This window comes from Meles meles, chromosome 3 (genome assembly GCF_922984935.1).
Source record: "Meles meles chromosome 3, mMelMel3.1 paternal haplotype, whole genome shotgun sequence".
Classification (NCBI taxonomy): Eukaryota; Metazoa; Chordata; class Mammalia; order Carnivora; family Mustelidae; genus Meles; species Meles meles.
The window spans coordinates 82,411,827-82,436,639 of record NC_060068.1 but is presented as its reverse complement, the minus strand read 5'-3'; the positions used below and the strand labels follow the sequence as shown (position 1 = coordinate 82,436,639).

Below are 24,813 nucleotides of genomic sequence, written 5' to 3'. Positions count from 1 at the left end.
TATTTACACATAACGAAACTGACAGGTCACTTAACAAAGGCAAAGACGGCAAACCTCACTAGGTGCCAGGGAAATGCAAGATGAAACAACTAGATAACCATTTTCACACCCATCAGATAACCTAAGCATTCAAAGAATAAGGAAAACAGAAACTCCCACATTCTCTTTGTGTGAGAATAATTTTGCAACAGTTAGTAGAGTTGTAAAAACACACTGTATGCTCCAATTCTACTACTGGGTATATACCCTAATGACTTATACATATGCACAAGAATATTTCTGTAATATTCACTGTTTTTAAACAGGGGTGGGGAGTTCAACCTAAGAGCCCATCATTAAGGGATACATGATTAAATTACAGAATGTATACAATAAAATACTTTATAGAAACTACAACAAATTACAGCTACATATTAACAATGATAAATCTAAAAGATCAGTAAAGAACAAATTAGTGTATGTACAAATGATGTCATTTATATAAAGTTTGAAAACAAATTAATGTGTAAAAACACATTAACAAGTAAACATGTTAAATGTGTTTAAACACATTAAAATATGGCAATTCCTCAAAAAGTTCAACACAGAATTACTATATAACTCAAGTAATTCCACTCTCAGCCAGAAAGCAGGGACTCGAACAGTTATCTATGCACCAATGTCCATGGCAACATTGTTCACAACAGCAAAAAGGTAGAAAGAACCCAACTGTCCATCCATCAGAAGATGATTAGATTTATGAATGAAATGTGACATATATACACAATAAAAAAATACTCAGCCATAAAAAGGAATGGAATTTTTTTTAAAGATTTGAGAGGGAGAATGCGCATGAGCAGAGGGAGGGGCAAACAGAAAGGGAGAGAGAATTCTCAAGCAGACTCCCCACTGAGCAAGGATCCAGACACATGGCTCAATCCCATGACCCTTAGATTGTGACCGGAGCCAAAATCAAGAGTTGGATGTGGGGTGCCTGGGTGGCTCAGTCAGTTGAGTGTCTCTTGGTTTTGGCACAGGTGGCGCGAGATCAAGCCCCACATAGAACTCCATGCTCAGTGCATTATCTGCTTGGGTTTCTCTCTTCCTCTGCTCCTCTCCCTTTCTATGCATGCACACACTCTCTCTCAAATAAATAAATCTTAAAAAAAAAAAAAAAAAAGAGTCACCACTTAACTGACTGAGCCACCCAGGCACCCCAGGAAAGAAATTTTGATATATGCTATAACATGGATGGTCCTTAAATACTATGCTAAGTGAAATAAAGCACACATAGAATGACAAATATTGTCTGATTCCACTTCTATGAGGTACCTAGAATAGGCAAATTCATAAAGACAGAGAATGAATGTGACTAATGCAACTGAATTCCACAACTACAAATAGTTCAAATGATAAATATGTTATATATATTACAGCCCCCCAAAAAACTTGAAAATTTTTAAAATAAAAAAGCAAACTAGGGGTACCTGGCTGGCTTAATCGGTAGAGCATGCAACTCCTGATATTGGGGTTGTGTGTTTGAGCCCCACACTGGGTATGGAGATAACTTAAAAATAAAATCTTTAAAAATTGGCAGGTCGTGATCCCAGGGTCCTGGAATCGAGCCTCACATCAGGCTCCCTGCTCAGTGCTTCCTCCTCTGCCTGCTGTTCCCCCTGCTTGCGTGTGCATGCACTCTAACAAATAAAAAAAAGTCTTTATAAAAATAAAATAAATATAGAACTACCCTATAACCTAGTAAATGCACTACTGGGTATTTACCCAAAGAATATGAAAACATTAAATTTAAAAGGATATAGGTGGGATGGGATGCCTGGGTGGCTCAGTTGGTTAAGCATCTGCCTCTGGCTCACGTCATGATCTAATAAGGGTCCTGGGATGGAGTCCTACATCAGGCTCCCTGCTCAGCAGGGAGCCTGCTTCTCTCTGGGCCTGCCATTCCCCCTGCTTGTACGCTTTCTCTTTCTCTCTCACAAATAAATAAATAAAATATTTAAACATAAATAAATAAAAGAATATAGGCGCCCCTGTTTACTGCAGCACTATTTACATACAATAGTCAAGATATGGAAGCAGCCAAGTGTCCACAGGACAGATGAATGGATAAAGATGTGGCATGTATATACTGTGTCATATTATGCAGCCATCAAAAAGAATGAAACTTTGCCATTTGCCACAACATGGATGGATCTAGAAGGTATAATGCTAAGCAAAGTAAGTTAGAGAAGACAAATGCCATATGATCTCATACATATATGGAATTTAAGGAAATGGGAAAAAAACAAAAATAGACCCTTAGGTATAAAGATCAGACAGATGGCTACCAGAGGGGAGGTGGGGGGGGGATGGGAGAAATGGTGAAGGAGATTAAAAGTACAGTTATCTTGGAACACCTGGCTAGCTCAGTCAGTAGAGCATGTGACTGTTTGTCTCAGGGTTTCAGTTCAAACCCCACACTGTACATGAAGATCACATAAAAATAAAATCCTTATAAATAAAAATGATTTTAAAAAAGAGTATACTTATGTTCATGATCACTGAGTAATAAATGCAACTGCTGAATCACTATATTGTACACCTAAAATAGCTATACTGGAATTAAAATTTTTAAAAATGTAAAAAAAAAACCTCTCACAAATTAGCTTATGGAAAATTGACATCACTATCTTTTTTTCTGTCCAATAATATTATAATTGTATAATATGTATAGCTGTATGATTCTGTTCAAATCAGTTAGCATTTACATATCCTCCATAGAGTTCTTAGAATTAACATAGGGAAAATGTATACATTTAAGAACTTTATCTTTTGTTACCATAATAAATACTGTGGTCTCTTAAACATTATTTCTTCTAACTAGTGGTTATATACAAAAAAGATACTGATTTACTTACGTATTAATTTTGTCTAGGGTTAATTTTCTTGAGTTTTCGACAATCTGCTTCTTTGTTAGGGCCAAGACTGAAAGCCTTTCGTGATCTCTACCAACAAAAGTACATCTGTCCTCCTCTGAATCCTGTGGTGCTTTACCTATAGTGCTCTTAAGCTCCTTAAAGTATGTTCTACTTTACAATCTATTTCTTTAGGTTTTCATTTTAATACCAGTTTAGACTGCGAGTTCCTTGTGCATAGATTCCATGAATATCTCTTCTTCTGTGACAGCACTCTGTCTAGTTCTTTGCATGGAATGAATGTGCTCAATACATGGTTGTGAAAAAAGGTTCTATGAGGCAAAGAACGTTAAAATAGTTGGGAGACATTTCGCCCAGAAGAATATCTGTAGAGAAGTGAAGGGTGCATATAGCTTAGGCTTTAAAAGAATTTCATCGCAAGGGTAAACGTCTTAGTGCTGCGCATTCAATGTCTGTAAGTAGAAGTCTCCACAACTGGTTAAGGAATAGCTCATGCTGCTTAGCTGGGAGAGGTTCCTTCTTGTGGGACAGACGAATCTGAAGTGGGAGCTCTAGTCACCTTTTCTCAAGTGCTCCTTTTAAACCTCATACTGACTATGGAAGGCATTCCTTACTATTTTAGTCATTAAATTCAGACAAATAACTCAGTGTTGTGGCCTATTGTGCTTGTTTTCTCCAGCTTCTCCCTTTTAAACATGTATGGAAAATAAAACCAAAAAACATGAGAAGCATGTTTTATATGCTTATACATACAGGAAAAAAAAAACGAGAGAATAGTATCATAGTGTCAGTATATCCATCAACTAGATTAACAGTACTAAAATTTTGCCATATCGTTTTTACTTAGTTTTAGAGAGAACTAAATAAAACCTGGTAGATACAGCTGATGTTCTCTTTGGACCCCTCCCTAACCCCACTCCCCTTTCTCCTTTTCTCCTCAGAGGTAACTATGACCCTGAAGTTGGTGTATATCCTTCCTGTCCACAGTTTCATACTGAGATCTATGTCCATAAACCCTATAAAGCATTATTTAGTTTGCCTTTTTGCTTTCAGCCATGTGGCCCAGGTAGTTCTATTTTTAATTTTTTGAGGAACCTCCATACAGTTTCCCACAGTGGCTGTACTGCACTCCCACCAACAATGCAAGCGGGTTACTTTTTCTCTACATCCTTATCAACAATGGTTTCTTAAGGTTTTTATTTTAGCCATTCAGACAGGTGTGAGGTTGATACCTCGTTGTGGTTTTGATTCTCATTTCTCTGATGATGAGTGATGTTCAGCATCTTTTCATGTGTCCATGGGCCAACTGTAGGTCTTCCATGGAGAAATGTCTGTTCACATCCTCTGCCCATTTTTAACTGCATTATGTTTTTTGTGTGTTAAGTTGTGAAAGTTCTTTATATATTTTGGATACTAACCCTTTATCGGATATGTCATTTGCAAATATCCTCTCCCATCCTGTAGGTTTTCTTTTAGTTTGTTGGTTGTTTCCTTCGTTGTGCAGCTTTTTATTTTAATGTAGTCCCAATAGTTTATTCTTGCTTTTGTTTCCACTGCCTCAGGAGACAAATCTAGAAGGATGTTGCTAAAACGAGTGTCAGAGAAACTACTTCCTATGTTCTCTTCTAGGATTTCTATGGTTTTAGGCCTCACATTTAGGTCCCTGATCCATTTTGGGTATATAGTGTACAAAAGTGGTACAGTTTCATTCCTTTGCATGTTGCTGACCAATTTTCCCAATCCTATTTGTTGAAGAGATTCTTTTTGTTTCCCATTACATATTCTTGCCTCCTTTGCCTTAATCTTTGTCAAAGATTAACTGACCATAAATTGTGGGGGTTTTTTTTGTTTTTTTTTTTAAGATTTTATTTATTTATTTGACAGAGAGAGATCACAAGTAGGCAGAGAGGCAGGCAGAGAGAGTGAGAGGGAAGCAGGCTCCCTTCAGAGCAGAGAGCCGGACGTGGGACTCGATCCCAGGACCCTGAGATCATGACCTGAGCCGAAGGCAGCGGCCTAAACCACTGCGCCACCCAGGCGCCCCAAATTGTGGGTTTATGTCCAGGCTTTCTATTCTGTTCACTGATCTGTGTCTTACTGTTGTGCCAGTACCATATTGTTTGGATTATTACAGCTTTGTTTTTTGGGGAGCGGGGGGTTGGATTATTATAGCTTTGTAATGTAACTTGAAGTCTAGAATTGTGATACCTCCAGTTTTTTCTTTTTCAAGGTTGCTTTGGCCTTTTGAGGTCTTTTGTGATTCCATACAACTTTTCAGATTGTTTTGGTCCTGTGAAAAATGCTGTTGATACCTTGATAGGAATTGCATTTAAATCTACAGATAACTTTAGGTAGTATGGACATTTTTAACATATTTGTTCTTCCTGTCCATGAGCATCGAATGTGTTTTCCATTTCTCTGTGTCATCTTCAATTTCTTTCATTGGTGTCTTATAGTTTTCAGAGTATGGATCTTTTTCACCTCTTTGGTCAGGTTTATTCCTAGGTATTTTATTGTTTGTGGTGTGATTGTATATGGGATTGTTTTTTTAACTGCTCTTTCTGCTGCCTCATTGTTAGTGTACAGACATGAAATGGAAATCCACACATTGATTTTGCATCCTACAACTTCACTTTTTTTTTTAATCTATTTTAATTTGAGAGAGAGAGACACAGAGTGAGAGTGTGTGAGAGAGAGAGAGAGAGGAGCAGGAGGAGGTGCAGAAGACAAGCAGACTCCCCACAAGCAGGGAGCCCAGTGTGGGACTCCATCCCAGGACCCTGAGATCATGATCTGGGCCAAAGGCACACACTTAACCAACTGAGCCACCCAAGCATCCCTGAATCCATTTATCAGTTCTAAGAGATTTTTTTTTTTTGAGATTTTATTTTTAAATTGTCTCTAGACCCAATATGGGGCCCAAACTTTCAACGCTGATATCAAGAGTCACATACTCCACTGACTGAAGCACTCCTAATTGTTCTAATAGTTTTTTGGTGGGTCTTACATTTTATTAGGGGCTGATATGTAAGTTTAAAAGTAATCCCAATAAAATTCCAACAGAACTTTTTTTTTAATCTAGTAAGTGGGTTCTGAAGTCTATACGGGAAAACAAAGTAAGGTCAGAAATATGAAATGGGGGAGAGACTCGTCCTTTTAGATAACCAAAAGCTAAAATAAATATAAGAGTGAAGTACTGGAACTTAAAATATTAACAGAAATAAGTAAGCAGATAAGAAATATACAGAAACAGGGGTCTGTATGGCTCAGTCGGTTAAGCATCTGCCTTTGGTGCAGGTCATGATCCCGGGGTCCTAGGATAAACCCTGCACTGGGCTCCATGCTCAGTAGGGAGTCTGCTTCTCCCCCGCTCCCCGTCACCACCCCCCCCCCCCAGTTGCTCCTGAGCTTGCATGCTCACTCTCTCTCTCCCTCTCAAATGAATAAAATCTTAAAATATATATATATACAAAAACATATACATATACAAATTTAATATATGATCTAGATTGAGAGTTAGGATACTTTTCCTAAAAGGGGCAGACGATAAGTAGTTTAGACTTATAGACCATATGGGCACTGTCATAACTAACCAACTCTTAACATTTTAGTGCAAAAGAAGCCATAGACAACATGTAAATTAATGAACACAAGCTGTGTTCCAATAAAACTTTTTTTTTACAAAAAGAGTTAGCAGGTCAGTGATCACTGCTTGCTGATCTAATACAAATATTAATGCAAATCAGTGCAGAAGATAAATTATTCAACAAATAATACTAGAGTAATCCTATACCTGTCAGGTAAAATAAAACTGGAACCGCACCTCATATGGGACACCAGGATAAATGCCAAATGGGTAAGGTTCATGAGACCTTATTCATCCCATGTGTTTAGGTATCAGTAAACAATAGTACTGTGTAAATCAACTTTTCATAGGAACCTAATCATCTACTCAAGCCTGAGGCCAACCCCATCCATACTTAGCACGCACTACCTATTTGTAGAATGAACAAATTCTCTTTCTAAAGCTTACAACGCACAACACTATAATCTTTCCTGGATCATTAAAAATATTCATGGAAACAAGAGAAAGTCATCAAAGAATACTGGGCCTCTAGCAGCGATAAGGCACTACTAATTAAGTTGTAAGAGAAAATCAAATGGAAATCCAAGTTCTTCAATATAATAAGTATTGTACAAGACAGAAAGAAGAGCAAGAAACAGAAAATAGAGATGCCATATAGAAAATTATATTATAGAAATTGTAGAAAATCTATAATTTTCTATTTTCAGTATATTCCTTTATTTTCACACTTCATTCATAAACATTATACAAATGAAATCAATAAAACATTATCAGGCAACCTCCTGCCTAAACTGAAGGATAAATTGAGCTAAAGCCCACTTAGACTATGCAAAAATAGACATACACCTGTAATTCATTTGGTATTCAATTTACCATTAGAATTAGAAAAGAGGGGGGGTGCCTGCATGTCTCAGTGGGTTAAGCCTCTGCCTTTGGCTCGGGTCATGATCTCAGGGTCCTGGGATCGAGCTCCACATCGGGCTCTGTGCTAGGCAGGGAGCCTGCTTCCCCCTCTCTCTCTGCCTGCCTCTCTGCCTACTTGTGATCTTTCTGTCAAATAAATAAAATATTTTTTTAAAAAAAGAATTAGAAAATAGTATTTTTTAAAAGATTTTATTTATTTATTTGAGAGACAGAGCCCACACAAGCAGTGGAGAGGAGCAGAGGGAGAAATAGACTCCCCACTAAGAAGGGAGCCAGACATGGGGCTCAATCCCAGCACCCTGGGATCCCGAGCGAACCAAAGGCAGCCGACCAACCAATTGAGCCACCCAGGCACCCCAGAAAAGAGTAAGTATTAAGAGATTCTGCCTACAGTGGGTGTGTTACATTCCTTCCCAAATTCAGTAAAGCTGTAATCAGATTTTACGGGGAAAGCTATTTTCAGATTATCCAGTTGTATAAAGGGTTCATTCCATTCTCATGTATGGGTCTATACAGAAACTATGATTCAAGATGGGCATGCAACACTTGGTTCTTGTTTTCTGGATTTCTGATATTAAAAAGGGGGAGCAAACTAAGAAAAAAACCATATTTTTAGTGGAAATAAAATTTCTAGTTAGATGAAAATCAATGGTAAATTATGTTTTAATAAAGCTTTCAAGTAAATTACCTTCCAGAATTAAATCTTACTTCATTAAGAGAAAAGCAGTGGTTTGGGAGTTATATTTATAAGTACAAATATAAATCCATCGATAGTTTTTAAATATCACCACAGTGTATATTCATAGAATGGAATACTAAACAGCGCTGAAAATGAATAAATGGAGCTATGTGAATCCACAAGAATGAATTCATAAATATACAAATCAAACTGAGGAGAATTCATATAGTATGTATCATTTATATAAAGTCCTTTGTAAGATTTTATTTATGTATTTGAGAGAGAGAGCACACAAGCAGGGAGGGGTTGCAGAAGGAAAGGGAGAAGCAGGCTCCACAGAGCAGGAAGCCTGACATAGGGCTCCATTCCAGGACCCCGGGATTATGACTGAGCCAAAGGCAGACACTTAACCAACTGAGCCACCCAATGCCCCAGTTTTTAAATATTTAAACAACAGGACATATTGTTGGAGGATATATAAATATGCTTTGTAAGTCTAAGACGGACACCTGGGTGGCTCAGTAGGTTAAGTGCCCAACTCTTGGTTTTGGCTCAGGTCATGATCTCAGGGTAGTGAGATCAGCCCCGCATCAGGATCTGCACTGGGCATGGAGTCTGCTTAAGGTTCTCTCTCTCCTCTCAGCCGCAGCCCCTCATGCACGTGCTTGTGTACACACTTTCTTTCTCTCCTCTCTCTTTCTCTCTCCCTCTCTTGAAAACAAAAAGTCTAAGAAATATATGGGGAAAATAATGCCAAATTGAGGTGGTGCTTATTTCAGGGAAGGAAGTGAATTAATTGGGTAGGTGTACAACTGGACTAACAATGATCCATTTCTCATGGATGGCACATGCTGAATAGTACATGAGTTTTTGTTGTCTTATTCTTTACATCTTTTTATACGTCTGAATTTTTTTTTTTTAATTTTAAAAGCTACCACAACAGAGAACCCAAAAAAGAAACGGCCAAAGGATCTAAATATACATTTCCCCAACAATACAGAAATGGCCAACTACCATATGAAAAGATGCTCAACATGAAATGCAAATCAAACCTATAATAAGATGTCACTTTACGCCCACAAAAATGGCTATCATCAAAAAGATAGTAACTGTACCCCTGAAACAAATAATATATGTCAATAAAAATAAATAAATAAAATAAAAATTTTAAAAACAGAAAAACAGTAACAAGTGTTGGTGACAATATAAATGGTAACCTTCATCCACTATTTATGGAAATGTAAAATGGTACACGTGCTTTAGAAAATAGTTTGGCAGTTGTTCATAATGTTAAATATAGAGTCACCATATGACCCAGCAATTCCATCCACAACCTAGTGCAGAGAAATAGCCATTCAAAAACTATACAAATGTTCACAGCAGCATTATTCGTTAATAGCTAAAAAGAGGAAACAACCCCAAAAGTCCATCAACCAATGATGGATAAACAAAATGCGGCATATCCATAAAAGAGAATATTATTCATCCATAAAAAGGAATGAAGCACTGATTCATGCTATAACACAGGTGAACTTTAACAAAATTTATGCAAAATAAAAGAAGCTAGATACAAACGGCTTATAATATAATCATATCACGATTATATTTATATGAAATGTCAAGGACAGGTAAATCCATACAGAAGAAAACAGACTGGTGGTTGCTAGGGGATGAAGGAGGGGGAATGAAGAGTGACTCCTAGTTGGTACAGGGTTTCTTTTTGGGGTAATGAGCATGTTCTGGAATTAGATACTGGTTATGGGTACACAGCTATGAATGTAATAAAAATCCCTGAACTGTACACTTTAAGAGGGTGAATTTGATGGTGTATGAATTATATGTCAACTTTTTTAAAAAGCCACCACACCTCCAAAAATTGCCATATACATGAGACTAGGACACATCTGCAAAATGAAGCCCTAGGGACCCAAAGAATCCAAATTTAGTTAATAGTGATATATGCACATTTACAGTATTCCTCAGAAACAACTTAGAAGGGACAGTGAAACAAGTTTAACATTTTTAAACTAATTTACCTGTGTACATGAGAGAGGAGAGTGGATACCGCAAGCCAAGAGCATCTTCTGTAAAGGAATCAACAAAGTCCTCCAGCATATGAAGCCCAAAATCTTTGCATCGGTACTTCTTTCTTACAAACATTGTATCAAGAACTGGCAGTTGGTAGCTTTGGGTAAGAAATGAGGCACATATGCTTCCTGCAGTCATGAGAAAAGAAACGCAGTAATTTTTCACATTAAAAGGTCATATATGTATAAATGTTTAAAGAACATACATTAACAGTCTAAAAATGGTTAGTTTTTCTTACTTCAAGAGTGTTAAAGAAATGTATCAATTTCATAATATAAAATGCTTCCCAGCTGCTCTTACACATACTTCACAATGTATACATGTGATGATGATAGAACTATCTATGTATTTTGTCACAGGATCATCTAATAGAAGTCACTATTACCATTTTTTTAAGTATATACTAGAATATGCATTGCTGTCTACAGACTTGCACAACTTTAAAACTCATCAACTATTACATTTTAAAACTAGAAGTGTATGTGATGACTGTATATAGTGTAAAATGTGTGAAGTATCTCATTACAACTTCAGTACCTAAATAACCATCTATCCATTTTTCTCTAGTGAGTAGTCTCATTTTTTATCTACTCCATGACGGCAAAGAAAGAAGTCAGTTTCCCACATTTTTAAGGACCACAGAATAGGACTAAATGGAAACAGGCGCTTGGGCAGCTCAGCCAGTTAATGATGACAGGATCCTGGGATCCAGCCCCAACCACCTGCTCTTTGCTCAGTAGGGGGTCCTTTTCTCCCTCTTCCTCTGCCCACCCCCTAGCTCAAGCTTGCTCCCTCTTGCTCTTTTTCTCTACCTCAAATAAATAAATAAAAATTTTTAGAAAAGTGACTAAACGGAAACATTTCTTAGAAATGGCTAAGTCAACAATCTTTTTGCTGTACATGAATTTTTTTTAAATATCTTGAATACTTAAACAGGAGAAATAACTTACAGTCACTAAATGTGCATCTTCTATTACACAGCTATGTTGATTTGTCTTTTTAAGAATGCTGATTTGTGTTCTGACCCTCCAGTTAGATGTGTTAGCTCCTTTAACACATTATAAGACAGTATATAAGTTGTGGGCATCACGATGGGGCATCCTACTCTCTATTAACTTTAGAAATAGTTCATAGTTAATCAGTCAATATTCTACTTTTTGTGCCTCAAATAAAAAAACCTATTGTTCTTCAATTATTCATTTGACCTCAGATAATTCTAATAATGCAGTTCAAGGAAGACATAAAATTTCAGGTAACAAACATCTCACAAATTGACTTTTACCAATCATACCATTTGATGACTTGGTCAATATAACAAGATCTTTTTTAGCTGAACCAAATAATTTGGATTATTCATGACTAAACTGGAGAATTTCAGTAACTTTCTGCAATAGTCTCCAAGACTATCAACTAATTTAAGCTTAGAATAGGTAATTCTCATTGCTTAGATCTTAAATGCTGACATTCAGCTAGGATATTTCTATGGTTTAAAAGGTCTTATAAAATGGCTATTCTACAATGTTAACAATGTTATATACTTGAGGGGCGCCTGGGTGGCTCAGTGGGTTAAAGCCTCTGCCTTCAGTTCAGGTCATGATCCCAGGGTGCTAGGACGAGCCCTACATTGGGCTCTCTGCTCGGCAGGGAGCCTGCTTCCCCCTCCCCTCTCTCTCTGCCTGCCTCTCTGCCTACTTGTGATCTCTGTCTGTCAAATAAATAAATTAAATCTTTAAAAAAAAAAGTTATATACTTGAAATTTACTAAGAAAGTAAATATTCAGTGTTATCTCCACAGAAAAAAAAGAAAATGGTAACTGTGCAGAAGTCTCTTTTAATTAGCTTGATTTTGGTGAATATTTCACAATGTATACATATATCAAATTATCAAGCCGTATACTTGAATTATGTATCACTTTAACTGTCAATTTTACTGAATAAAGCTGAAATATATAAACAAGTTACTTGTAAGAGTGTAACAGGCAGTCTCACCAACAAGCTACTATGACCATAATTAATTTTAATGCCTTGAAATCAGAGTTTTTTCATAGTAACTGCTAGTAGTGATTACAAAATCAAGAGACATTACTTTAGGGGCGCCTGGGTGGCTCAGTGGGTTAAAGCCTCTGCCTTCAGCTCAGGTCCTGATCCCAGGGTCCTGGGATCCAGCCCCGAAGGGGGCTCTGCTCAGCAGGGAGCCTGCTTCCCTTCTTCTCCTACCTGCCTCTCTGCCTACTTGTGATCTGTCTGTCAAATAAATAAATAAATAAATAATCTTAAACCAAAAAAAAAAAAGAGGGACACCTGGGTGGCTCTGTGGGTTAAAGCCTCTGCCTTCGGCTCAGGTCATGATCTCAGGGTCCTGGAATCAAGCCCTGCTTTTGGCTTTCTGCCCAGCAGGGAGCCTGCTTCCCTTCCCCTCTCTCTGCCTGCCTCTCTACCTACTTGTCATCTCTCTCTGTCAAATAAATAAATAAAATCTTTAAAAAAAAAAAACAGAGAGACATTACTTTATAAGCACTAATAGTTCAAAGGACAAAACAAAAATGAAAAGTGAAAGAACTATCTAGATCTAATTCTCAATTCAGAGTCTGAGGATTTATGGCTGTTTCCTATTGTATATGCTCCAGGTTCCTTACAAAAGTATAATAATTACATGATGGAAATAATCCACAATTTGATTTTTTTTTCCACACAAACATTTCTTCTACCAGAGAGGAGGTAAATTCCAGCATCTTATATTGTTAAAATGGTAAATTTATGGAACTAGCAGTATTCACAACGTTTAAAGTTTTCTATATTTATTTGTCATGTATATATTCATTACAAAATAAGATGCTGATTCTCTTCCTTTATTTAAAAACTTATACAGTTGACCCTTGAACAACTTGGGAGTTAGGAGCACTAACCTCCTGAGCAGCTGAGAATCCCCATATAACTTAACCCCCAAAAACTTAACTACTAACACCCTACTGCTGACTGGAAGCCTTACTAATAACAGTCAATTAACATATATTTTGTATGTTATAGCTATCATATACTATATTCTCCCAATACAGTAGGCTAAAGAGAATAAAATGTTATTAAGAAAGTCCTAAGAGGGGCGCCTGGGTAGCTCATTTGGTTAAGCATCTGACTCTTGCTTTCAGCTCAGGCCATGATCTCAGGATCCTGGGCTTGAGCCTTGTGTCAGCCTCCACACTCAGTGCGGAATCTGCTTTTCCCTCTTCTTCCTCCTCTGCTCCTCTCTCCGCTCATGCTCTCTCTCTGATAAATAAATGAAATCTTAAAAAAGTCCTAAGAGATAATACATTTGTAGTACTGTACTGTATTTATTTTAAAAAACCACCTATAGTAGATCCATGGAGTTCAAACCTGTGTTGTTCAAGGGGCAACTGTACTTTAAGTGTTCTATCAGTACACAGAAATACCAAATAAAGAGCACGAAAACTTCCCATGTTACCAGACATTCTTCGGACCCATCAACAGCTGTAGACAATAGCACAATTAACTAGCAAAGCAAAACCACAACCTAACTTAGATGGAAGTTCTCATTAAATTAAATTTACTACTGTAATTAAATTAAGCATTGCACATGGTATATTGAATACTTATTTATAATCCTCAATTTTTCCTCTTTGACCACCTTCTTCTATATATTCTCTCTGGAAAATCTCACCTACTCTCAATGCTTGTTACCATGTATCCAAATGTTGATAATCACTAGTCTTTAATTTCCATAGTGCATGAGACTTTTCCAAAATCAAGAATAGAAGAGCACACATAAATGTGAATGTAACAAAAATCACACAATTAGCTCAACAGAGAAAAAAACATTTGACAAAATCCAATACCTTTCATGATAAAAAATATTCAATGTCCTAACCTGATAAAGGTACTTAGGAAAAACTCACAGCTAACATCACACTTAATGGTAAAAGACTGCATGGTTCTTCCTAAGATCAGGAACAAAACATAACTGTTCATGCTCACAGCTTCTATTCAACACTATATTAGAGGATCTAATTTGGCAAGAAAGGAAATAAAAGGCAGCCAGACTAAAAATAAAGAAGCAGGGGCGCCTGGGTGGCTCAGTGGGTTAAAGCCTCTGCCTTCAGCTCAGGTCATGATCCCAGGGTCCTGGGATCGAGCCCCCCATCGGGCTCTCTGCTCAGCAGGGAGCCTGCTTCCTCCTCTCTCTCTGCCTGCTTCTCTGCCTACTTGTGATCTCTGTCTGTCAAATAAATAAATAAAATCTTTTTTAAAAAAAAAAGGAAGCAAAACTACATTTATAGATGACATACTTTTGTATATAGAAAATCTTAAGGAACCCACTAAAAAATTACTAAAACTTAAAGGCAGTTCAGCAAGGTTGCAAGATCAATATACAAAAATCAACTGTATTTCTATACACCAGCAATGAACAATCTGAAAATGAAATTCAAGAAAACAATTCCAGGGGTACCTGAATGGCTCAGTCAATTGAGCGTCTAACTCTTGATTTGGGCTCAAGTCATGGTCTCAGGGTCATGAGATCAAGCCCCGCTGCATCAAGTTCTACAGTCAGCACAGAGTCTGCTTAATATCCTCTCTTTCCCTCTACCCCTTCCCCCATTCATGCACGCTCTCTCTCCCTAAAATGAAATCTTTCATTGAAAAAGGAAAACAAGGAACACCTGGGTGGCTCAGTGGGTTAAGCCTCTGCCTTCAGCTCAGGTCATGATCTCAGGGTACTGGGATTGAGCCCCACATCAGGCTTTCTGCTGAGCAGGGGGCCTGCTTCCCCCACCCCTCAGCCTGCCTGTCGACTTGCGATCTGTCGAATAAATAAATAAAATCTTAAAAAAAAAAAAAAATTCCATTTATCACAGCATTAATAAAAAAATTCTTATAACTTAACAAGATAGTATAAAACTTATATGCATACGAAAAACTACAAATATTGTTAAAAGAAATAAAAGAACTTCTAAATAAATGGAAAGACCCACATTCATGGATCAGAAGATTTAAGACTATTAGACATTAATATATTCCCCAAATCAGGGACACCTGGGTAGCTCAGTTATTAAGCATCTGCCTTCAGTTCAGGTCATGATTCCTGGGATCGAGCCCTACATCTGGGCTCCCTGCTCAACGGGAAGCCTGCTTCTAGCTCTCCCACTCTTCCTGCTTGTGTTCCCTCTCCTGCTGTCACTCTGTCAAATAAGTAAAATCTTTACTTAAAATTTTCTTTTTTTTTTTCAGATTTTATTTATTTGACAGAGATTACAAATAGGCAGAGAAGCAGGCAGAGAGAGAGGAGAAAGCAGGCTTCCTGCTGAGCAGAGAGCCCATGCGGGGCTGGATCCCAGGACCCTGGGATCATGACCCGAGCCAAAGGCAGAGGCTTTAACCCACTGAGCCACCCAGGCACCCCTAAAATCTTTAAAAAAAAAAAAAAGGGTGTGTATGTGTGCGTGTGCGTGTGTGTATAAATACTTCCCAAATTGACAAAGATTCAAAATTCTCTAAACCTTTTTACAGAAACTGACAAGGTGATCCTAAAATTCATTACCAAATGCAAAAGACCGCAAAAAAGCCAAAACAATTGTAAAGAAAAAGTTTAAGGACTCACATTTGCCATTTTAAAACTTATGAAGCTACAGATATCAAAACATTATGGTACTGGCATACCATACTTCCATACATACTGAAACAGTTACAATGATCAATGGAATATAACTAAGGGTCCAAAAACAAAACCTCTTATTTATGGCTAACTGATTTTTGACAGGGGTTCCAAGGCAATTCTACAGAAAAAGAATAGTGTTTTCACGGAATAGTTCTGAGACAACAAGACAGACACCTAGGGGAGGAAAAAAAAAAAATGTTGGACTCCCTTCCTCACACCATATACAAAGATTAACTGTAAGTGCTTGTCAACCTAAATATAAGACCTAACACTGTAAAACTCTTGGAAGAAAACACAGCAGTAAATCTTTATCACCTTGGATTAGACAAAGCTTTCTTAGATAAATACCAAAAGCAATAAAGAAAATAAATTGGATTCATCAAAATTTTAAAATTCTGTGCTTCAAAGGACACGATCAAGATAGTGAAAATACAACCTATAAAATGGGAGAAAATAGGGGTACGCCTGGGTGGCTCAATTAGTTAAATATCTGCCTTTTTTTTTTTTTTAAAGATTTATTTATTTATTTATTTGACAGAGAGAGAGATCACAAGTAGGCAGAGAGAATGAGAGGGAAGCAGGCTCCCTGCAGAGCAGAAGGCCAGATGTGGAACTCGATCCAGGACTCTGAGATCATGACCTGAGCCGAAGGCAGTGGCTTAAACCACTGAGCCACCCAGGCGCCCCTAAATGTCTGCCTTTAACTCAGGTCATGATGCCAGGGTTCTGGGATCTAGCCCCACATCGGTGTCCCTGCTTAGTGGGGAGACTGCTTCTTCTTCTCCTTCTGCTGCTTCCCCTGCCTGTGCTCTCTCTCTCTCTGTCAAATAAATAGAATCCTAAAAATAGGGTGCCTGGGTAGCTCAGTTGTTAAGTGTCTGCCTTCTCTCAGGTCATGATCCCAGGGTCCTGAGATCAAGGCCTACATCAGGCTCCATGCTCAGCAGGAATCCTGCTTCTCCCTCTCCCACTCCCCCTGCTTATGTTTCGTGTGTGTGTGTGTGTGTGTCTCTGGCAATTAAATAAATAAATAAATCTTTAAAAAAAGATTTAAAAAATCTTTAAAAATAAATAAATAAAAATAAAGTAGGAGAAAGTATTTCCAAATTATATCTCCAAGAGACCTATACCTAAAATATATAAAGAATGCTTATAACTCAATAATAAAAAGACAAAACCCAATTTTAAATATGTATTTCTCCAAAAACGACATACAAATGGCTGACAGGTATATGAAAAAATGTTCAATGTCACCAATCAACGGGGATATGCAAATCAAAACAACAAAATATCACCTCACACCTATCAGGATTACTATTAGTAACACAAAACAAAACAAAAAACAAAGACAACAACTGTTCATGAGGATATGGAAAACTGGAACCCTTGTACACTGTTGATGGGAATACAAAATGGTATAGCCACTATGGAAAACAGTATGGAAGTTCCTCAAAAAATCAAAAATAGAACTACCATATTATCTAGCAATCCCACTTTTGGGTATTATCCAAGAACTGAAATCAGGTCTCAGATATCAGCAATCCCATGTTCACTGCAGCACTATTCACAATAGCCAAGATGTTATGACAACCTAAATATCCACTGATGGGTGAATGAATAAAGACAATGTGGTACACACATACAATGGAATAATATTCAGTCATTTAAAAAAAATGCATCTTGGGGCGCCTGGGTGGCGCAGTGGGTTAAGCCTCTGCCTTCGGCTCAGGTCATGATCTCAGGGTCCTGGGATGGAGCCCTGCATGGGACTCTGCTCAGCAGGGAGCCTGCTACCCTCCTCTCTCTCTGCCTGCCTCTCTGTCTACTTGTGATCTCTCTCTCTCTCTGTGTCAAAAAAAAAAAAAAATCTTTAAAAAATGAATCCTGTAGTACGTGACAACATGGATGAACCTTGAGGACATTATGCTAAGTTAAATAAGCCAGCCACAGAAGTACAAATACAAATAGGCTCCAACTATGTAAGGTATCTAAATTAGTCAAACTCAAAGAAGCAGAAAACAGAACTGTGTTCAACAAGGGCAAGGAAGATGGAAATCAGAAGTTGCCAATCAATGGGTTTAAAGCTTCATTAATGCAAGATTAGTAAATTCTATGTATCTGCTGTATAACATTATTTCCATAGTTTGTCAACTGTTATTCTATATTGTAGTCTACACTTAAAAATCTGTTAAGAGTAGAACTTATGTTGTGTTCTTTTTTTTTTTTTTTAATTTTATTTATTTATTTATTTGACAGAGAACACAAGTAGGCAGAGAGGTAGGCAGGGAGAGAGGAGGAAGCAGGCTCCCTGCTGAGCAGAGAGTCCCATGCAGGGCTCCATCCCAGGACCCTGGGATCATGACCTGAGCCGAAGGCAGAAGCTTTAACCCACTGAGCCACCCAGGTGCCCCAATGTTAAGTGTTCTTAAACCAATAAAGTAAAAATTAATCTGTAACAGAGTGAATTTTATGATATGTGACTCTTGAAATAACTGAGGTGAGTGAGAACCCAGGCTAAAACAAACAAAAATGTATATACTGTAATGATCACATCTTATAAAATTCCAGAAAAACAAGCTATTCTATAGTAACAGACTGCAGAAAAGTGTTTGCTTGCGGATTCATAGTGGGAGAAGGAATGGTTACAGGAAGCAAGAGAAACTTTCAGGGATAATGGTTATTTTATTATCTTGATTGTGCTAATAGTTTCACAGCTGTAAACATATGCCAAAACACAACAAACTGTAAATTTTAAGTATGGGCAATTTTTTTTTATGTCAGTTATACCACAATAAAGGTAGGGGGAGAAAAGTGGAGGCAAAAAAAAGTCCAAATTAAAAATGGACAAAGGATCAAACAGACATTTTCCCAAAGAAGACATACGAGTGGCCAATACACACATGAAAAGATGCTGGACATCCTTAGCCATTAAGGAAATACAACTGAAAATGTCAATGCCATGACACTTCATACACAGAGCCTAAAACCAAAAAGATAAATCCAAACAAGTGTTGGTGAGGATGTGGAGAAAATGCAATCCTGAACATTGCTGAAAGGAATGTAAAATTGTGCTGTCACTTTGGAAAACCATTTGGCAACTCTTCAAAAGACTAAACTTAGAGTTACCATATGACCCTGCAATTCCATTCTTTGGTATATACCCAAGAGAAATAAAAAGACATCCACACAGAAACCTGTACACAAATAGTCACAGAAATATTATTTATAATAGTCAGAAAGTAGAAGCAATTCAGAAGTCCAACAAATGATGAAAGACAATATTGGTACATCCATACAATAGGGCATATTATTTGGCCATTAAAAAGGAATAAAGTGGTGACAACATGCTGTAACATGGATGACATTTGGAAAGAGTATTCTAAGTCAAAGAAGCCTGACACAAGAAACTACTGTGTCTGATTGTATTACTATATAATCCCATTTATATGTCCAGAACAGACAAATCTACAGAGACAGAAATCTAGAGAAACAAGCTACTGGTTGCCGAAGGCCAGTGCCGAGGGAGCTGAAAGTGACTGCCAGTGAGTACAGGGTTTCCTTTTGAGGTTGATGAAAGTGATCTAAAATTGATAATGATGACAGTTATACAATTTGGTGAACCTACTAAAAAAAAATGGAACTGTATGATTTATATGGATGAACTGTATGGAATGTGAATACTACCTCAATAAAACTTTTAAAAATTTAAAAAGAACAGAGGCATCTGGGTGGCTCAGTCGGTTAAGTAGCCAGCGCTTGGCTTCAGTTCAGGTCATGATCTCAGAGTAGTGAGACTACCCTGCATGGGGCTCCGTGCTAAACAGGGAGTTGGCTTGAGATTCTCTCTCTCCCTCTCTTTGCCTCTTCCCACACACATGCTCACTCTCTCAAAACGTTCTAAATCTTCAAAATATTTTTAAAAATTAAAAAAAAAAAAGTAATTTATGTGTCATTCCAATAAATCATTTATAATCAGATTTTTCACAGATACTCCCCAAATATGATCTTCCCTTAGTTGGAGAATTTTTCTGGAAATCTCATCACCCCCACCCAGCTGTTTATAGCAAGAAGTCAAGAATTCACCCTTAACTCATTTCTTTCATATCCTGTGTACAATCCATCAGAAATCCTGCATCATTAGCTTCATAATCAATCTCAAATATGACGACTTCTACCCTATCTCCCTTGTCCAAGCCACCATCACCTCTTACCAGGGCAATAGCCTCTTAACTCAATGAACTCAATTTCAGTATCCCCTCTCCCTGTTGTTCACACAACAATTGGGTTTTGAAGGCAAATCAGACTGTTATGCCCATGTTCAAAACCCAACGAATTCTCATTACCCATAGAATAAATTCCAACTCTTTCCTTGGCCTATAAGACTATTCAGGATACAGCCCTGCCCCTCTCCATCCCTGTATCACACACTCCCTCTACTTTAGCCCCTGGCCCTCTTGCTATTTCTCAAACACCCTGAACTCACTATTGCCTCAGGGCTTCTCCATTTCAGTTCTTTGTCTCAAAACCTCTTCTCCTGAAACTTCATTTATCTCATCATCCCCTTACTTCCTTCAGAGATGGTTACCCTGACCTTTCTATTTAAAACAGTACCCACACACACACTCTCCCTTACCTACTTCAGTTTTCTTCATAGCATTGTCTACTTGCCTATTCACCAGCAACTCCTCCTCTAGAATCTAAGCTCTACGAGGGGAGTCTACACAATTTTTATTACTCTCTCTCAATTTCTCCCTCTTGCTCTTTCTCCTACTCACCTTCTTCCCCTTTTCTTTCCTTCCCTATCTATATAGCATCTTCCAAAACAGCTTTTGAAAGATGAATAAATTTTCACAAAACTATTCAGGATCTATTCAAATTCAAGCACAGACATTCTACCACACTTGAGTGACTTTCTCTCTTCATGAAATCACTATTTCTTCTTTGTCCACTGGGAGTATGCCTTCCCTCCCCTTCATAAATACTGGTTTAATGCCTCACAAAGGCATCAGTAGGTGACTATCTCCACAGAACACATGCATAATGTGAATTCTAAACAAATAATGTGATTATACCTACATGAGAGACTTTGTCATTTACCACAAGACAAGTATTCTCATCACAGTCTTGATGTTTTATAAATCAGTTATAGCAACGTCAGCTGTTTTAACAAACCAATATGGAAAGCTTAATATAAGACTCGGTTTTACTTAGGTAACAGTCCCACACAGGTGCTACTGCAGAGTGGATGTCTTTCTGAGGCACCATAATCCAAGAACAGTTTGTTACCTATTGCAGCACAACAAATCATCCCAGAATGTACCAGCTGAAAACAAAAATTTTCATTATTTATCACAACTTTCATATGTATATGGGAAACTGAAACAGCTAAAAGTCCAAACGGCTTCACTGCCACAAGATACAGTTTGTATCAGCTGCTGACTGGAAGCACAGCTTCAGTTCTCTTTAATACAGCTGTTTGGGCTTCCTCACCACATGGCAGCCTTGAGGTAGCCGTACTTCTTACATGTTTAGCTTCTAACAGTCCCAAAATGCAAACACTCAGGCCTTCTTAAAGTTTAGCACAGTGTCACTTGTGCTGCCTTCTACTGGTAAACCATGTCACAGGGACAGCCCAGATTCGAGCAGAGGGCACAAGCATCTACATAATGGAAACATGGTTCGCTGGGGCCCACCAAAGTGACAGAACTTAGGTTCCTTCTGTCTCATGGCTTCTCCACAGACCAGGTGTTTACAATTCACCGCATTCAGCAGATGGGAGGAAAAGAATGCATCTTAACCACTTTGATCCAACACCATACGTATCACTTCTCATTACCTTAGGAAGAACTAGTCACACAGCCCCACCAAGCTGTGAAAGTGAGAGGAAAACATAATTCCTGACTGGGCGGCTACTGGCCAATGACTAGAATACAGAATAGAAAGCACAAATCTCTGGTGAACAGTCAGCAGCCTCAGTTAACTTTCCCCTTTCTCTTATCTTCTGGTAGATTAACACTTCCTTTTTAACTGTCAGGAAATCAATGAGCACATCACAGCAGACAGTACCTTTTGCTGGCAGACTCCCTCCACAGCTACATTTGGTTATCTCAAGCTGTTTCCAGTAACTTATATCCTCACACTAATATTCATGAACACTCACTTTATGTAAGAGTTTTGACTGATCTCATCTACATTTCAAAGTTACACTGACTTCTGAGGCACCTGGCTGGTTCAGTTGGTAAAGCCTGCAACTCTTGATCTTGGGAGTTGAGAGTTCAAGCCCCACGTTGGGTGTAGAGATTATTTAAAAATAAAACCATAAAATCATAAATAAATATATAAAATTACAGTGAATTTTGTCAAAATCCAAACTTCCCCCATGTGATCAAAGTTACACTTCTTAAATTGTATCTCTACTTACTGTCCCTTAGGATCATTGAACTTTGCATGTCAAAACTGAACTCCAGTATTACCAAATCCAGTCCTCCTCCTGTATTCCCAATCTTAACACCCTCCCACTTACGCACCCAAGCCAAAACCCCCAGGAGTTATCATGGTTACTCTACTTCCCTTTGGACATACAGACATTAGAGTCAGGGCATTCTGTCCACCCAAAAATCTCCCTCAAATCTGTTTCCTTCTCTGTCCCTATTATTACATTCCTAGTGTTGGTCCTTCTTTCACCTGGACTACTAAAATAGCTCCCAAATAACAGACTTCCCTGATTTCAGAACACAGTTTCCCTACCCAATCACAAAGCCCTACAAAAAATTATCTCACTGGGGCACCTGGGTGGCTCAGTAGGTTAAACATCAGCCATAACTTGGCTCAAGTTATGATCTCAGGGTCTGGGGACTGAGCTCTGTGGTGAGCTCCATGCTCATCAGGGAGCCTGCTTCTCCCTTTCCCTCTGCCACTCCCCCTGCTTGTGCTCTCTCTCTCTCTCTCTCTCTCTAAGTAAATGTTTAAAAAAATTACTTCACTAAAATATTTGTTATCTCTACATAAAATTCATTGATAGCTTCTTTGCCAGTGAAATTCCAAACAAACTTCTTTATGGCATTTAAGACCCTTCATAAGAGGACCCTCCAGGATGCCTGGGTGGCTCAGTCCTTAAGCGTCTTCCTTCAGCTCAGGTCATGATCCCAGTGTTCTGGGATTGAGCCCCACATCCGGCTCCATGCTCCACAGGAAGCCTGCTTCTCCCTCTCCCACCCCCCCCCCACTTGTGTTCCCTCTCTCACTGTTTCTGTCAAATAAATAAATAAAATCTTTTAAAATATAAAATAAAATAAAATTAGAGGACCCTCCATCTTTACCTCTTCCCACTCTATCGCTATCCTTTAGTCCTTTAGCTTATCCTAAAAGTCCTTTAGCTTACCTAAGGTGGCATTCCCAACTACACCTTGAACTTTCATGACTCTGCCTTCTTTCATATATTTCTATTCCATTTATATGTTTACCAAGATTGTTCTTTCCCTTCCCCCTTCTCTGCCTACTGACATTCTCCTTCCCCTTCAAAGCCACTTTTTTTTTTTTAAAGATTTTATTTATTTATTTGACAGACAGAGATCACAGGTAGGCAGAGAGGCAGCCAGAGAGAGAGGAAGGGAAGCAGGCTCCCCGCTGAACAGAGAGCCTGATGCGGGGCTCGATCCCAGGACCCTGGGATCATGACCTGAGCCGAAGGCAGAGGATTTAACCCACTGAACCACCCAGGTGCCCCCAAAGCCACTTTTAAATAGCACTTTCTCAGTGACACCTTCCTCTAGGCAAAACTTAGTGTTCCATTTTTCAATCACTACTATTATTGATGCCTCAAATACAGCATTTATCAAACTGAACTATAAGTAGTTATGTAATTACTGTAATATCCTGTTTTATCCACAAAAGTTTTGGTGCTTTGAAGGTGCAGGAACGCAAGACCAGCTATCTTTGTGTCTACACTGACAATGCAATCAGCCCTAAGAGATGCAATCACCCTCATAAGAGAATGCTTATCGGAAAGCAAGTGGCCCTTCAGGTGGCTAGAAATTCACCTGCAAACATAGTAACCATTTCCAAATGACACATTTCAGGTAGCTAAACAGTTGCTGGAACTTTCCCATGTCTTTGCTCATTTCCTTCAAAAAAGGATTACACCTAAACAGACTTAAGGCCCTACAATATAACCTCATTGTCCCAACACAAACTTCTACTATGCTTTGCCTTTAGCTGTACTACTAGTCTTTATCATTTTATATCAGTTTTGATATTTCTTTTTTAAAAAATCTTTAAACAGAAGGGCTAGAGAGCTGAATTTCAGTGAACAGGACATGAGCAATTTGTCCAAAAGGAGGGAAGACCATAGACCTAACTCTGTTAAAGTCTAAAAATCACAAGGAAAGCTGACTAGCAAATGATGAGAGGGAAAAACACTTTCATTATGAATTACTTCAAATGAGGATTACAGAAACCAAAAACATGTCTCTTAGCAGTGATTGTAAATCCCTTGTGACTCAACAATATGATTTACAGTACCTGTTTATTAGACTGTGCTTCCTTTGTACGGTTCTTTGATTGGGCTTTCACAAAATACCGGTTTTCGAATTGGATCAAGATGGTTCATACTTGAAGCCAGATAATAATGGACAATTCCAAAACAGCAGCTAATGGGTGTCCTCAATTTTGTTCCCTCCAGCTCATCTATATTAAATGTAGTATCTGATTTACACAAATTTTCACCTTCTCTATTTCTTGACATAGGGCAAAGAGTTATAAAATTTCCACTGAATTAACAAAGGGGCTTCTTGCTTTTCAGCTGCATGTGGTATTTCTCATTAGCAGTTCTGTAGTTAGCACAGCCCTTTTATCATTACAGATCCTGTGAGGACTTAAAAAGTTCAGCCAGTTTTGCGGTAGACACTGGTAAGATTCTGGATATAGTTCCACTTTTCTAAATGTTCACTTTTAGTTTT

At 38.1% G+C, this 24,813-nt stretch overlaps 1 protein-coding gene across 6 annotated transcripts in view; it reads right to left on the bottom strand.

Annotated features, from left to right (window-relative positions):
• Window positions 1-24,813, bottom strand: part of FAM169A (family with sequence similarity 169 member A) — a 107,752-nt gene that overhangs the window by 17,606 nt on the left and 65,333 nt on the right. For all 6 annotated transcript variants that reach the window (XM_046000911.1, XM_046000912.1, XM_046000914.1 and 3 more), the window contains one exon: window positions 10,138-10,317. In XM_046000911.1, the coding sequence (XP_045856867.1) occupies window positions 10,138-10,317 (180 nt within the window). The remainder of the gene's footprint in view (window positions 1-10,137; window positions 10,318-24,813) is intronic.